The sequence below is a fragment of the Etheostoma spectabile genome, chromosome 1 (genome assembly GCF_008692095.1).
Source record: "Etheostoma spectabile isolate EspeVRDwgs_2016 chromosome 1, UIUC_Espe_1.0, whole genome shotgun sequence".
NCBI classification, from domain to species: Eukaryota; Metazoa; Chordata; class Actinopteri; order Perciformes; family Percidae; genus Etheostoma; species Etheostoma spectabile.
Window position 1 is genome coordinate 16,148,835 of NC_045733.1, and position 14,113 is coordinate 16,162,947.

The 14,113-nt window shown below is 39.3% G+C and overlaps 3 protein-coding genes across 5 annotated transcripts in view; 1 reads left to right on the forward strand and 2 right to left on the reverse strand.

Annotated features, from left to right (window-relative positions):
- Nucleotides 1–13,274, reverse strand: part of zrsr2 (zinc finger (CCCH type), RNA-binding motif and serine/arginine rich 2) — a 24,648-nt gene extending 11,374 nt beyond the window's left edge. Inside the window, exons 1-11 of one of the 2 annotated variants that reach the window (XR_004331555.1) lie at nt 13,001–13,035; nt 12,257–12,336; nt 12,041–12,146; nt 11,379–11,487; nt 10,475–10,561; nt 10,023–10,061; nt 9,406–9,536; nt 9,049–9,262; nt 7,666–7,721; nt 7,439–7,548; nt 6,219–7,321 (exon numbers count right to left, since the gene is read on the reverse strand). Coding sequence is in view for 1 of the 2 variants with exons in the window: in XM_032512986.1 (XP_032368877.1) it covers nt 6,387–7,321; nt 7,439–7,548; nt 7,666–7,721; nt 9,049–9,262; nt 9,406–9,536; nt 10,023–10,061; nt 10,475–10,561; nt 11,379–11,487; nt 12,041–12,146; nt 12,257–12,336; nt 13,001–13,035 (1,902 nt within the window). In the remaining variant the exon portion in view is untranslated. Of the gene's footprint in view, nt 1–5,897; nt 7,322–7,438; nt 7,549–7,665; nt 7,722–9,048; nt 9,263–9,405; nt 9,537–10,022; nt 10,062–10,474; nt 10,562–11,378; nt 11,488–12,040; nt 12,147–12,256; nt 12,337–13,000 lie in introns of those variants that run through there. The other variant, XM_032512986.1, reaches the window with a different exon arrangement.
- ap1s2 (adaptor related protein complex 1 subunit sigma 2) lies at nt 813–5,773 on the forward strand. The gene is made up of 5 exons (XM_032513098.1): nt 813–986; nt 1,433–1,611; nt 3,363–3,471; nt 3,610–3,747; nt 4,446–5,773. The coding sequence occupies exons 2-5, from the start codon at nt 1,433–1,435 to the stop codon at nt 4,491–4,493; spliced, it is 474 nt and encodes a 157-aa protein (XP_032368989.1). The 5' UTR covers nt 813–986; the 3' UTR covers nt 4,494–5,773.
- A 209-nt stretch (nt 13,275–13,483) lies between the features above and the next one.
- The window catches only part of LOC116687571 (transmembrane 6 superfamily member 1), a 4,252-nt gene continuing 3,622 nt past the window's right edge, over nt 13,484–14,113 (reverse strand). The window contains exon 9 of one of the 2 annotated variants that reach the window (XM_032513050.1): nt 13,484–14,113. This exon is cut by the window's right edge and continues 436 nt beyond it. The gene's annotated coding sequence lies outside the window, so the exon portion shown is untranslated. The other variant, XM_032513042.1, reaches the window with a different exon arrangement.

A 14,113-nucleotide genomic window follows, 5' to 3' on the forward strand; every position in this document is an offset into this window, starting at 1 on the left:
GAAACGTCAACAATTTAATTTATTGAAATGTATGTTTCCTTATTTTTTAAGACGCCATTTTATAATGGCCCAATGTGTGTGCACATACATTGCACATAAAATTATTATTTATACATATGAACACTTAACGTAACACGTAACATTTACTTTGAAATAGGCTACATGTATTATTAAAATAGACAAAATAAGCACACAAGATCAGCAGTGGTGAAGTATTTTCAGCAAAGTACTTAAAAAAAAAAACAGAAGCAATTGTTGTCAAATTTAAATAGAAGCAGGCTGTCTACTGTACATAGACATGCACACATCCATCACCATCCATCCATCCATCCATCTTCGTCCGCTATCCGGTATCGGGTCGCGGGGGCAGAAGCTCCAGCAGGGGACCCCAAACTTCCCTTTCCTTAACCACATTAAACAACTGAGGGGGATCCCGAGGCGTTCCCAGGCCAGGTTGGAGATATAATCCCTCCACCTAGTCCTGGGTCTTTCTCGAGTCCTCCTCCCTCTTATACATTCCCATACAATATTAATTAATGCACTCTTGCACTTCATCCCGTACACAGTTTACAGTAACAGTTTTACAGATTTTTATATTGGCCCTCATTTGTATATTTTCACCCGTACATAATAGCTCCATGTATATGTTTTTTGCTGGTTTAGCCAGTGGTGTAACGTAATATTTGCGTCTGAAATGTAGTGGATGTGTAAGTGAACGTGACTAACTTTCAGACACAGGAAGCCACAGCTGTGTGCACGTAACAAATAACGGAATATTTAAACCAATCAAATTCCACAGCAGTATCTTTTTCGGCCAATCACAGCACCGCTGACCTAATCGTTGTCTCAGCCAGAACCACTATCCGCTAGCTAGTTTAGCATCAGTCTGGACCGAGGAGCTAACCTAATATCTGTGTGCTCACCTTGGTTATGTATTTCGCTTGAATTTACTGAAGTTACCAGTCGTCCAAGTGACTACACTGAAGGTAAAGAGTCGTGTTTACTTCTCGTATCTGCTGTCTCTAGCTTGGCGTCGCGTGGGTTGGCGCAAATTACACATAACGTGTAGTTGATGTCAATAATGTGGCTATTTTAGCAAGGTTAGCTACCAGAAGCTGTTAGAAGTTTGTGCAAAAGCCTCATGGACGTAACATTGTACAAATCTAAAATCAATTTGATCAGAGTGCTGGGTTGTATCATCCTTGAATAAATGTATGTATTTCCTGTTCCTATTAATTATTCTATTAGATGCAACGTTACTGAATTAAGTTCTAGTCATGGAAAAATAATATATCGCAAATAATGCACGAGTGCTATAGTTGCCACATCGTCCCGTTTCCTCTATAAAACGTTACACCTTCCTTATCTCTACACATTGCAAGTTTTTCTCATCTCAACCAAGGACAACTTTTATCTGAACGCCCTTCCTCAGATGCAGTTCATGCTGTTATTCAGCCGGCAGGGAAAGCTGCGGTTACAGAAATGGTATGTGCCTCTGTCTGACAAGGAGAGGAAGAAGATCTCCAGAGACCTGGTCCAGACCATACTGGCCAGGAAGCCCAAGATGTGTAGCTTCTTGGAGTGGAGGGACCTCAAGATTGTGTACAAGAGGTTGGTGAATAAGAGAGCCTACAAACAGTAAATACATGGACAAAGATAAAGCAGAGATCATCTCAATCAAAGCTGTCAACCCAAAGTTTGAATCCCTGGTTGTTCACAGTGTTGTGACTCCTCTCATCTGTGACTTGTTAATATACGTATCTCAGTTTACAATCTATTTATTCCAAATCAGTCCTGCAAAGGCTGCTCACAAGTTGCTTTTAATCGGATATTGCAGCTACATTTAACATGTTGAGCGTTAAAGTTCTTTCCCGACTATGGGAAAAGTAGTTTGACAAAGCTTTTTTCCAGAGCTTTCATCTGCATTTCGTGGTCTTCATCAGCACAGTTTTGCTCAGTTGTGTTGGAGATGGTTAATTTGGTATAATGTGACCTAAGTATAGTGACATGATAACAGGCAGTGGTATTTTGGGGAGATACTGCGCAGTTCTCTGTCGGTGGAGACTAAGATCTGGTTGAAATCCCTGGAAAAAGATAGCAATTGAAACCTGAGATTAGTTTGCTAATCTTAAACATTTTACAATGGTCTACATAGTGCTACGTAAAATAAAATGTGCCAGGCATTTCACAGTTTGGTCATTTTATTAGGATGTGTTAAAGTTTGGTTTGCCACATCACTTTCTGTATCTGCAGGGTTGTTTATGAAAACCAATGATTCAGTGATTATGCTGTCAAGCACTGAGATTTCTGGCATTTAGATCTCACATTCTGGTGTGTGATGAAAACCAGGAACACCCACTCTTTTAATACCAACTGTCAAACAATGGAGGACAATGATTCAAATATATAAAGAGTGCTTGATTTGTCCTGGACATATGACTGCTGAGTCATAAAACTAAAAAAGACACATGTTCTGTGTTCAATATGATTAAAAAAAAAGGAGATAGTGAGACAGTGCTTCAATACTTTAGCACAATCTAATGCAGTACAATTCCAAACCCCTGCCATAAATCCTTTGGATAAAGTTTATGATGTTTTGTCTTTGTTCATATTTGTTGATTTGAATTTTGTAATTTAATTTTTTAAGGGAAGGATTTAAGTGGTAGCATTGTTTAGAAGTGGATGGTTTTATTGGTGTATTATTGCCAAGCTAAACAATGACATATCCATAAAACCACAACGCTACACGTGTTATTCAGGAAATAAATGTAATGGGAATTTGATTTGAAAGCTTTTTAGATAGATAGATAGATAGATAGATAGATAGATAGATAGATAGATAGATAGATAGATAGATAGACCGATCTGATGAGAGAGTAGGCCTGCACGAAAAATATGAATCACAATTTTTGAGCTTAGAATTAATTTCACGATTGTCTGCAAAGATTTTTTGTGTGTAATGTTTATTGCACATATGAACCATGACAAAAAAAAACAAATTGGCAGTACCAAACATTTTGGCACCCATAGCTCATTGCGCATCACCACAAGTCTGTAAACAAAGAGGCTTCAATCAAGAGAAGGGAGAGCATTGCAGCGCTTTAAAACCTATTTTATAGAGTTTATGTTAAAACTTACAGAAGAAAGTAGTAGTGTTTGTGATGCAGTCGGCTCGTAAAATTAAATGAGAATCAAAGTCATTAAAAATAAGTTCTTTAAAAATTAAATCGCGAACAGTGGTAAATCGAGATCGCGATTTTTATTTCGATTTATCGTGCAGGCATGTGAAAGAACAAAATCACTAATATTTGTACACCTAACCGCCTTGTTAACCTTTTTTATTTCCTTACTTGATGTTGTAGATATGCAAGCCTGTATTTCTGCTGCGCAGTCGAGGATCAGGATAATGAGCTGATCACCCTGGAGATCATCCATAGATACGTGGAGCTGCTTGACAAATATTTTGGCAGTGTGAGTCTCATGTAACATGTTGATTGATAGTATGGGGGGGTAGGGACAATAAAAAAATGTATTGCGAGAAACCAAGGTTTCCAGTAAGTATGGGATCTTCTCTGATCTGCTGCTGTTTGTGGTGTTGTGGACACACAGGTGTGCGAGTTGGATATTATCTTCAACTTTGAGAAGGCCTACTTTATTCTGGATGAGTTCCTGCTGGGCGGAGAGGCCCAGGAGACGTCCAAGAAGAACGTGCTGAAAGCCATCGAGCAAGCTGATCTGTTGCAGGAGGTACACAGTTCCTTATCAACAGACAGTCTAACATATTTTCCAAACTTAGCATAGTGTCAGGTAAGCAGTAACTGTCAATTAACATGCCAATGATTTTGGCAAATATAATTACTTTACTGCGATTTTAAGACAAAGAAACAGCTAATCTTAACATCTGAGAAGCTGGAACCAGAAAATCTATGGCATATTTAAACAACTCATCAATTATCAAAACTGTGGCAGATACATCTTCTGTTGATCGAGTAATTGTTGCAGCTCTAACTGTGAGAAGGAAATTTCACTAAGCGATGCTAATGTTACGGCGGACAGAAGGGAGGATCGAAGATGGTGATGTATTGCTTTTTCCACCTTGCAGCCCTCCACATCTGACGTCACTTGTTTATTTTAAGTCTGCAGCGCTTGATTAATATCTCTCTCCCTTGTGCCAGAGCGCTAAGGCAAGTGCTGTCCTGCATGTTTGCATTTCAGGGTAGCTGTGGTCTCTTGCAGTCAACAGAATCCCTGATTTATTCTTAGCAAAGCATGCAGTACTGTTATTATAACAGCACCGCTGACTGTGAAGGCTTGTAAAAGTTTAACTCACTGGAGGCCTCCTGTTCCCGACACACATTTAGTAACTTTATGACTCATGTACTATGTATTATAATTTGTAACATAACATGTATGACAGCAGAAAAAATCTTTTTCTTTGTCTGCAGGAGGCCGAGGCACCACGGAGCGTTTTAGAAGAAATTGGGCTGACATAAATCATCATGCCGCTGCCTCGCAGATCCTCTTCCAGATGCAGATCTGGAAACCTCCATGTCTCTATCCTGTCTCCTCATGTTCACTGTCAGTGTTGTATGCATATAATCACCACCTATGTGCTGTATTACTCTGTTCTGTACTGTCCAGTAATGTCTTTAAATGTGGTGCCAACTGTGGTTTTAATGTCTCCTATGTACTATCTTCTCACTGTATTCTGCAGTACTTTCATACTTTACACCCCAAACTCACAGTACAATGTAGCGACCACATAAAAACTCCAGCATCAGAATAAGATCATCTATCATCACCAATTGCAAAGGGGTGTGTACTGTTTGTCTTAAAGTACTTTGGGTGCTGTTGCAGCCGCAGTCCGTGTTTTTTATTAATTACCATCACATTGGAGTCACAAAGCTAATCATCCGAATTCATGAAATATAAATACTGGGCAGTCTGTGAAAAGCCCGGAGGGTAGTTTAATAAAACTATTATTCTAAACCGATATTCTGTCCGCTGCACAAAAGAAAGGATGCTTCTCAAGGGCAAAATATGATAGCATTTTATTATATTGAACAATATAACTACTATACAATATTTTTTAAGTTGGGTTCATGTACAAATTGAGCAAGGAGAGTTGTCATTTCTAACAATCATTTTTGGATTATAAAAAGGACCAACTTGGGAAATGGTTTAAAAATCAGAGGATGGCATTCTTTTTTTTTAGCCAGATGGTTAAAGGTTTAGAGGTTAGAGTCTTTGAGGACTCTAGAAATATCTTCAAAACAGCAGTAACTGTTGCCAAATGACCTGTTGACCAATGACCTAAGAAAAGGTCACATTTATTTTTTTTGGAAGAATCTGAAGCTCAGCTCTGTGACTCAAATGCAATGGTAATACATGAGAGGCACCAGCGGGGCTAGTGCTGTTGTGGGAATCACTGACACCGTTATAATCCCACGGGTAAATCAATCCACCAGTTAAATGAAATTAAACAATCACCCATTATCAATATCCGTGTATGTTAAGGTTTCTAGTTGTGTTTGGTGATTCCCTTCCACGAATTAACCATTTCATTTTTCCTTTTCAATGCTGTTTACTTTAGTTAAACATGAGCAGTTGCTGTGTAATTAGTGTCACGTTTGTCATCTTGTCTATTTTTGACAATGGATTTATTGTCCTGATAAAAACCATTTGTTTAACATTCAATTTCATAACGGCCTCCAGAGATAAATCTAAGGTCAGTCTCTCCCTTAGTCTTAGGTTAGGAAAGGATAGTGAACCACAAACTATTTTCTGTATTATACTTTGGCTTAAAGACTAACATATGACCAAAGAACTGTGTTTTACCTTCTCAATGGTGTCTATGGAAAGCTAATATGGCAGAAAAGGGATTTAGAACAGCAGGATGTTGGTAGGATGTAGGAAAACCAGCCAGCAAGTAACAAATAGATGCTAATCCAAACTGTACGACAGTCAAACTTTTTTATCCGCATTCTTAAAACCAGTGTTTTTTGGTTGAACATTCATAATTATTCAACAAGTTCATCTTATATCACTTTTGTATTAAACACTGCCAACTAATTTGCCAACATTTTTTCTTATATTTGAAAGTGAACAATAAATGTATAAAAATTTGTTGACCTCTTGTTTAATATTGTTTTTGCTCAGCAACAATAACTGTGACGTGCTGCAGCTCTGGTGATCGAGTGTTAACCTAAAATTAAAACATATCGTATTCCAAAAGCTAAATATTCACATATGCACATAATGGTGACAGGAGTGCTAACTTACTGCATCACTGCTCAAAACATTTCATTTATTCCTCCTTACACATTCACATAGTTACAAGGAGAAAAACTAGAATAAATTCAGATGATTTTGAAATGTCGGAGCCCCTAAGAGGTACTCCTGTCACCTTTTCCAGCAGCTTCACTTGGCATTTCTGTGTTCGATTGCTCAATTTTTACTGCAGGACTAAACCTTTCACAGTCAACACATGGACTCTCATCCACGTCATTGTTATTCTGAATTAGCTCTATTCCCTTCTTTGTCTCCTCAACGGGACTTGTTGCAGTGAGATTCTCCGCCGTGTCTTCCTCTGACTCCTCCTTTTTGGACTCTCCAGATGAGGTTGTCACTTCTGGTAAATGGCTTTTCTTCTTATGCTTCTTCTTGCTCTTCTTCTTGCTCTTTTTTGACTGTTTGTGGCGCCGGTGTGTGTTGGTACCCTCATTAGTGGGTTTCTCATTAGTATCTGGTTTCTGGGGGCTCCTTTCTCCACTTTGTTTCTTTCTTTCTCGGCTAGTGCTTTTTGACCTTTCTCTTGCTCTGTGAGTGTCTGTATCTTTGTCTCTACTGTCTCTCTCTTCACTTCTATTCTTATATTTGTGCTCCCTATCTTTATCTCTACTCCTATTTCTTGGCCTGTCTTGCTCTCTGTCTCTACTTCTACTCCTCGACCTGTCTCTACTTCTGCTCCGATACCAATCTTTCCTCCTGTCACTGAGTCTGGATGAGCGTTTGTCCTCTCTGTGCTGTTGGGAGGCCCTTCTCTCTCTGCTCCTCTCTCTGCTCCTCTCTCTGCTCCTTCTCCGGTCGCCCTCTCGTCTGCTGTGGGATCTCGGCGGGCTTCTGCTGCGCTGACGTTGCCTCCACGATCTGTCTCCATATCGCTCTGAATGCCACCCGTCTCTGCGACTCCCCCTGACGCTGCCGTCTGGTGACATGTGCAGGTCTCTGTCAGCCTCCCAGAATTCATTGCCAGGGTTTCGAAATACATGCAGGAAATTACAGTGTTTCCCTTTGGGGCACTTCTGTCTGTCAAACAATCCTGAGAGAAGAAATACAAAGACAAGCAAGTCGGTGAATATACTGACCTGAATCTTGTATCTCTGCAGCAATGTCACCAAGTGAAAATACCACTCTCATATCAGAATGAATTACTCACCGCATATAGCATTCTTCCACCTTGTAACTGGACACATCTCACAATGAAGCTGCCGGCCTGCGTACCACCTCCCATTGAACTTGATGATGGCCTCTTTACACTGCTCCTCTCTGGACAGACAACAGAGAGAAGGAGGACAAAGAATGGAAGAGTTGTATTTCAAACTCCAAACACCATACAGTATATTCATTTTGAAAAAGTCATGGAGTGGTTGTACGTTGACTTACGTGTCAAACTGAATGTAAACATTTCCTCTCAGGTGTGGTTCATAATTGCAGCTGACCTGAAAAGGGCAAAGTAACAATGAAACCAAATGTGCATTTTTTGAGGTAAACAGATGACAATCCATCCAGCGAACGTTATCCTGAACAATGAAGATCGAGGCTTGTTTTTCAAATGGCAGTTCAACTGTTTTGAAATGTTCAGAGGGATTACATCCTGCAGTTATTTCAAACACCAGGAAGAGACCTTGTGACACCTTATGACTATTTCAAATTTAATACAGTTTGGATTTCATAATACACCTTAACGGAGATTTTTCCTCATTTTTCTTCACGCCCCCCAGATATTTCTTTATATTGACTTCATTGAACTGCCGAAGCAACTTAAACGAGTGGTGAAACATATTTAAGTCATATACAGTGAGTCCAGTTGCCTTTGACATATTTGACATGAGTATGTTTAAACACATCGGGCCCTATCCTGCAGCCAGAGCAGCGTAGCGCGAACCTCGATGCAAGTGTCTTTGCTAGTCTCAGACTGACGCAGTTGTCAATTTCCAGTCGTTTAAATAGCAAATGCACTTGCGCCTATCTTTGCGCTCATGGGCGTGCTGGTCTTACAGGGAGGCGTGTTTAGGTGAATTCTTGGCGTATTAGTATCTTGTGGCAGCAAGAATGATCGCGCCATTGGTCAACAAAAACCTGGTCTAAAGTCAATAGCGCAGCATTTCATTGTCATTTTAACAGCGAATTAGTAAAATGCTCTTAGGCTTATGCACACTACGCGCACACACCATGCTTGTTACACAAACACGCAGCAGCACACAAACATGCAAAAAGACTACCGGTACATAGAAAAATATTACAGAGCAAACCCATCATCATAATAGCCATGCACCAAGGTAGAAAAGAGCCTGGCTTTTAAAGGGAATGGGAGATGATACGATTGGTTTATTCCATGTTACTACAAAAACACACCTATAAATTAATGAAGACATTAAGTACACTTTTAAACCATTCGCCCGGTGCACAGACCCTTTTTTCCCGCCGTCAAACTGGCAAAAGTGAATTTGGACACGCCCTAAACGCACCGTTGTGCGCTTAGATCGTTAAAAAAGGGCCCTTAATGTTATTTGTAGAAACTGGACTCCACAAGAAATCAGACAAAGCGTTTACGAAGCATTATGAACTGTTACTGTAGACTACGGTTACTCTGCAAATATGTGCAACAGGTCAGAAATCGGATTACTCCCCGATCCTGACCTTATTCTGAAATCATGTCTTATTTGTTTCAAGTATATTAGTGATACAAGATGGATAACTTCAGAAAGCCGACTATAATTTGGCTACCTCAGTGCATGGAAACACACTGTCCTGATCTCATCTTACCTTGAATTGCACCACCTTGCCGACACTTTTTAACTCCGGCAGGACGTCATGGTAGAACTCGAGAAAAGACTCCTGCAGCTCCTCCTCGCTGTGTTCCAAACAAGCATCAATATCGTAATCATCTCGGCGGGACTGCTCCATGCCAAACGTTGTAAACATACCGCGAATCATCAGAGTCGGGCTGGCTGTGGGATAAACATGCTTCCGAGAACATCTGGACTCAGAAAGACAGAAGAGGAGAATATACAAAAATCTGAAGACTTCTTCCATCCATTCAATAACCACTACAATAGTAGTAGTAGTAATAGTAGTAGAATTTAATGTGGCAAGTCATATAAAAAGAGAAACAAACAGTACCTGTCGCCAAATCGACATGCCCCAGTCTTCAGGAAGAAGGGACAGTTGGCTACGTCGCGCTCTGTTCCGAAGTTATCAGAGTTCTTTGACACAGGAGCCTCGGGATTCATCCACGGTTCTCCATTTTCCAGCTGGAGGTGAGAACATGAACAAAAATGTGTATACACTGTATAGTATGACTTTAAACTAGATTGAGATGTTGTGCAAATTATACATTTAATGTACCTTTTAGCTTTTAGTGTTTAAAAAAAACTTAACAAAAAAATATTGGCTTTAAACACATAACACAGCAACAATTAATAAGTCCTTTCTAAATGCTTCAGCAGATATACTGTTTATGGCGATAGTTTATCTGTAATGAGCTAATAATGTCCGATATCTTAAACATTTTCCGCTGTTCTTAATTTGTGAGGTTTAACTTAACTTGAAAGTATAGATACATTAAACTGAGCATGCAATAGGAGTAGGATACACTACTTCAAATATCCAGCAACTTGGGAAACCCAGGACGTGTTGCTGTTTTTTTAAACCTGCACAGACTTTGTATTTTAGGAACACAAATAATGCTTCTTGACAGTTTTTTTTTTTTTTTTTAAACAAAAAAATAATCTTTATACCTGATTTTCAGCTTCATCCAACATTTTCTGAACGGCCTCCTACAAATGGTGTAAAGACACGGCTGGTGAAAATGTATAGAGGTCAACATACTGCAGCAGATCTGTTACTGCGTGTTAAGACCACATTCGCAAGGACTGGCATTTCAAAATTTCTGGACTTTTGGAAAGCAATTTCAGAGACTGGTTTCACACAAAGTAAAAGATACATCCTTGTTGTGAGAGCGGAAGGTGATGTGTGTATCTTAGTTCAGGAGTTGGATGGTTGCTTGTGCCACTCAGTCAAGGATTTTTTTTTTTTTTAAAGAATCATGTACAAAGCAAAAACACAGTATACAAAAGAGACATGTTCATCTTAATCTTCCCCCCCCCCTTGTTAATTGATAATAGAAATGCTCATGATTAAGTAGAAGAGGATATATTTCTTTTTTCTATCCTCCTGGGGCCCGTTTCACCTCTCTGTCTCGCTTGTCCTGTTGCTTCTGCTCTTTTTCGTCTTGTTCTTTCTTCTGCTGGGCCTCCCATTCCTCTTTTATCATCCGCTGGAAACACAAAAAGCCATTGAATAATAACATCATCAAAAAAATAATGGGTCAAACAGGCTCACGTGCACTCATCAGTTAAGTAATTAATCCACACAGCAACCAGCCCCAACTGAGGGCAGTGACCCTGTGTCAGACTCAAATTATTCACAGAACAGGTGAGTAAATTGTCACTTTTCAGCTCAATTCATTGTTGGTTTTTGGTCAAAATGTACTGTAGTGGCAATCTAACAAAAAATGCAACTGGAGGGAATTTGAAGGTATTTCCAACTCGTGCTGGTGCAAATGAGGAGGTCCCCCAAGACGTCTGAGTTTAACACTTTATTAATGAATTTGTTTAAAAAACCCTACAAAAACTGACTGTGCCCACAGAAAAAGTTAAAAACAATCAGACTAGACCAAAAAACAGGCAGACTACCACACGCACACAGCTACAGTGTGGCTCCCCAGATCCTAATTCCCGCTCGCCGCTCACCCGGGATTCCCTCTTTCTATCGTCTGGGATTTTGGTAACTAGCACACATACACACAGGTGCGCAAGATACGTAATGACCAACCTTCCACCCACCCACCCACACAAGTCTAAATTTGGCTACAACATATACTATACAATATAGTGTAAGCAGAATAATGCTTTAAGTGTTCAGTAAAGCATTATAAAACCAAGTCAAGTCTCTATGTCCTGACCAGACATGCCACATTGGTAATAAACCACTAGCCCCTACAGTACATCAACAGTGTGGACACATAAACATCAGTTAACCTGTTATATTCACAAAGTACAAAAAAGAAATTTACAAATACAAACACTGATTACCTCCTCCTCCTCTTTTCTTTTCTTGGCAGACTCCTCCCTCTCAGCCTTCAGCCTGAATTCCTCCTGCGCAAGCCTCTCTCTTTCCAACCACTCTTCATGTAGCTGCAGTCTGAGAAAACATAATGAAGATTTTTAGTAACCGTCTGTCACTGAATGTCCAGCTGTAAGCAGAGTTAAGGCCGCTTTATGCTTCTGCAGAGGCTCAATACAGAGCTTTCGCCTTAGACTACGTAATCGGCCTCAGGCGTTTATACTTGTGCGCTGATGTGTGCGTCAAGCCAGCGTGTGCGTGTGCGTGTGTGAGACAGTGTGGTAGAGGGAGAAGTGAGAGAGTGATATTGTTTATTTTTGGAGCGAGTATTGACTCTGGAGACATAGTGAGAGAAACAAAGTGTCTCCCCTGTGCTTTCTGACCATGGTGAGACATCTTTAGCAGGAAAAGTCAACCCTCTCCATGATTTCATGTTGTTAATGGAGAAGGAAATGAGTCAGGGGAAATGCAACGTTACCGAGCCACGGCTGAGAGACGTGCAGCGCCGTAACGTGCATTTACATTTTTCGAGAGGTGCACGTCAAGCTACGTGCGTAGGTGCAGAAGGGTCTGCAGGGTCACACCGTCAATTTGACGTAGAAGCATAAAACTGCCTTTAATATTGACTTACCTTTCTTGCTCTGCAACATCATAATCCTTTTCATTTTCATCATTTCTTTCTTCTTCTTCTTCTTCTTCTTCTTCTTCAGGTGTACAGCTTGCTCCAATTTTTAAACCTATAACAGAGTAAATGTTGTGGTTAGTGTGGCCATTGGTGCAGCCACAACTGTAGAGATGATAAAAAATAAAAATAAAAAAATAAAATACATGACAGCTATCTGTGTACCACATTCTCTGGCTTGGGCGAGGGCTTGGCGTTTCCGTTTTCTTCTCTCTTTCCTCAGAGCAGCCCTCTTTTGCTTTTGACTAAAGAGAAGAGGACATTTGAGATGACATTTTGAAACAAGAACAAAAAAAAACTGGGGCCGGACATAACCAGGGTGAAAAATATGCAGTTAAAAAGGTTTAACTAAAAGTATGGCAGACAGTCTTTGGGAACCACTGGTCTAATTCAGTCAAATACAGTCTTGCAATAGGTGCAGTTACCATTAAGAAGCATACAGTATAATGGTCAACCCAGTGTATGCTGGGAATTAGCAGTATTACAGTGTTGATTCAGCACACCACATTACCACAGTAACACGAGAGAGAGAGAGAGAGAGAGAAAGAGAGAGAGAGAGAGAGAGAGAGAGAGAGAGAGAGAGTACTTAATATCTGCTTGGCTTTTCGAAGATAAAAGTACAATACTCGGGAAATAATGCAATGTTTATGACAATTATATATATATATATATATATATATATATATATATATATAAATGTTAAAACGTATTTCTATATACTCAGCAAAACACAGACGATTACTGAAGGTTTACAATGACCCGTGTTAAGCTTTAAAAGGGTTAATGCATTGCCTTTACAACATTGGAATGCCGTTTATAACGTTACTCTTTTCCTTTTATTGTGGTCCACCACCCAGCCATTATTATATTATCGAGTTATCTCAACATAATTTAAAGAGAGACACAGACCTGAACACAGTGGCAGAAATCGTTGGTGCTGCCATTACAGCTAACAGTAGCTAGCTAATGGTAACGTTAACTAGTTAGCGTTAGTTTGCATGTTCAGCGTTTTAAAAACTTAAGACTGGATATTATCTGATTGGACGAGTTATATCCAACGTTGATTCGGTTTGTTTGAGAAGTGATATAGCTGAATAACTTAGGTTTGTTGTAAACTTTAGCTAGTTAGCTACATGCGGAACTGTTTTGCTAACGGCAGAGGAAGGGGTGGTGTGTGCACACAAACTACTTCCGGTTTATAACCCTGATTCAAGGATCAACTTTCTATTTCCGAATTGTAGCGATTTTTGTTTTGACTTGTGTCTTCAAAAAAGATGTAACAGCAAACCTGTAAAAAATAAAGAGCGACTAAAAGCTTATTTTTAAGTTCATTAAACCAAATTATTATATTATTATAATATTATTATATATATTATATATTATATCGCCTATTTCTTAAATCTTCAACCCTTTTATAGGATAAACTCAATGTCATATTTTGTACTTCAATACAAATGGAGTAGGCCTATGTTAAATACAGCAACACTTTTCTAATATTATTATTCTAAACTAAATTGAAATGTCTTGTGAAGTGTAAACGAACTGTATCAAAAATAACCATCTCAGTATCACTAGTACCTTTTCATTTTACATTTGTAATCTGAGTATGACCATAACAGACTTGTTTGTGTTTTCCAAATGCCCTTAAAGTGTCAAATATCTATCCATATATCGTATAAATAATACTGATAACAAATCATATGAAACACACAAACACTTGTGAGTCATTTCTTTATTTGCCGACCAATTAGCAAAAAAGCACTGCACAGGAACCTCAGTGTCAACAAGAAAGCAGTTTTTGTAACCAACTTCCAAAAACATAAGAACAATATTGTCAAGTAGTTTGATTCCCATACACACTTTTAAATGCGCTATTATTCATACAGTAAGACTGTTTGTGCCTTCCTGCGCTATATATATATATAAAATAAACAATAAACGGTGCCCTATACCCAACCTAAAGGCTATTTACACTAGGTGCTGCAAAGAAGACTAAAATAATCATTACACACACACACACAC

Excerpts from the sequence above, each read along its gene's own strand:
- ap1s2 (XM_032513098.1), top strand. The coding sequence starts at position 1,433 with ATGCAGTTCATGCTGTTATTCAGCCGGCAGGGAAAGCTGCGGTTACAG. Across the intron at positions 1,612-3,362 it reads CTCAAGATTGTGTACAAGAG|ATATGCAAGCCTGTATTTCT; the intron begins GTTGGTGAATAA and ends TTGATGTTGTAG. Across the intron at positions 3,472-3,609 it reads TTGACAAATATTTTGGCAGT|GTGTGCGAGTTGGATATTAT; the intron begins GTGAGTCTCATG and ends GTGGACACACAG.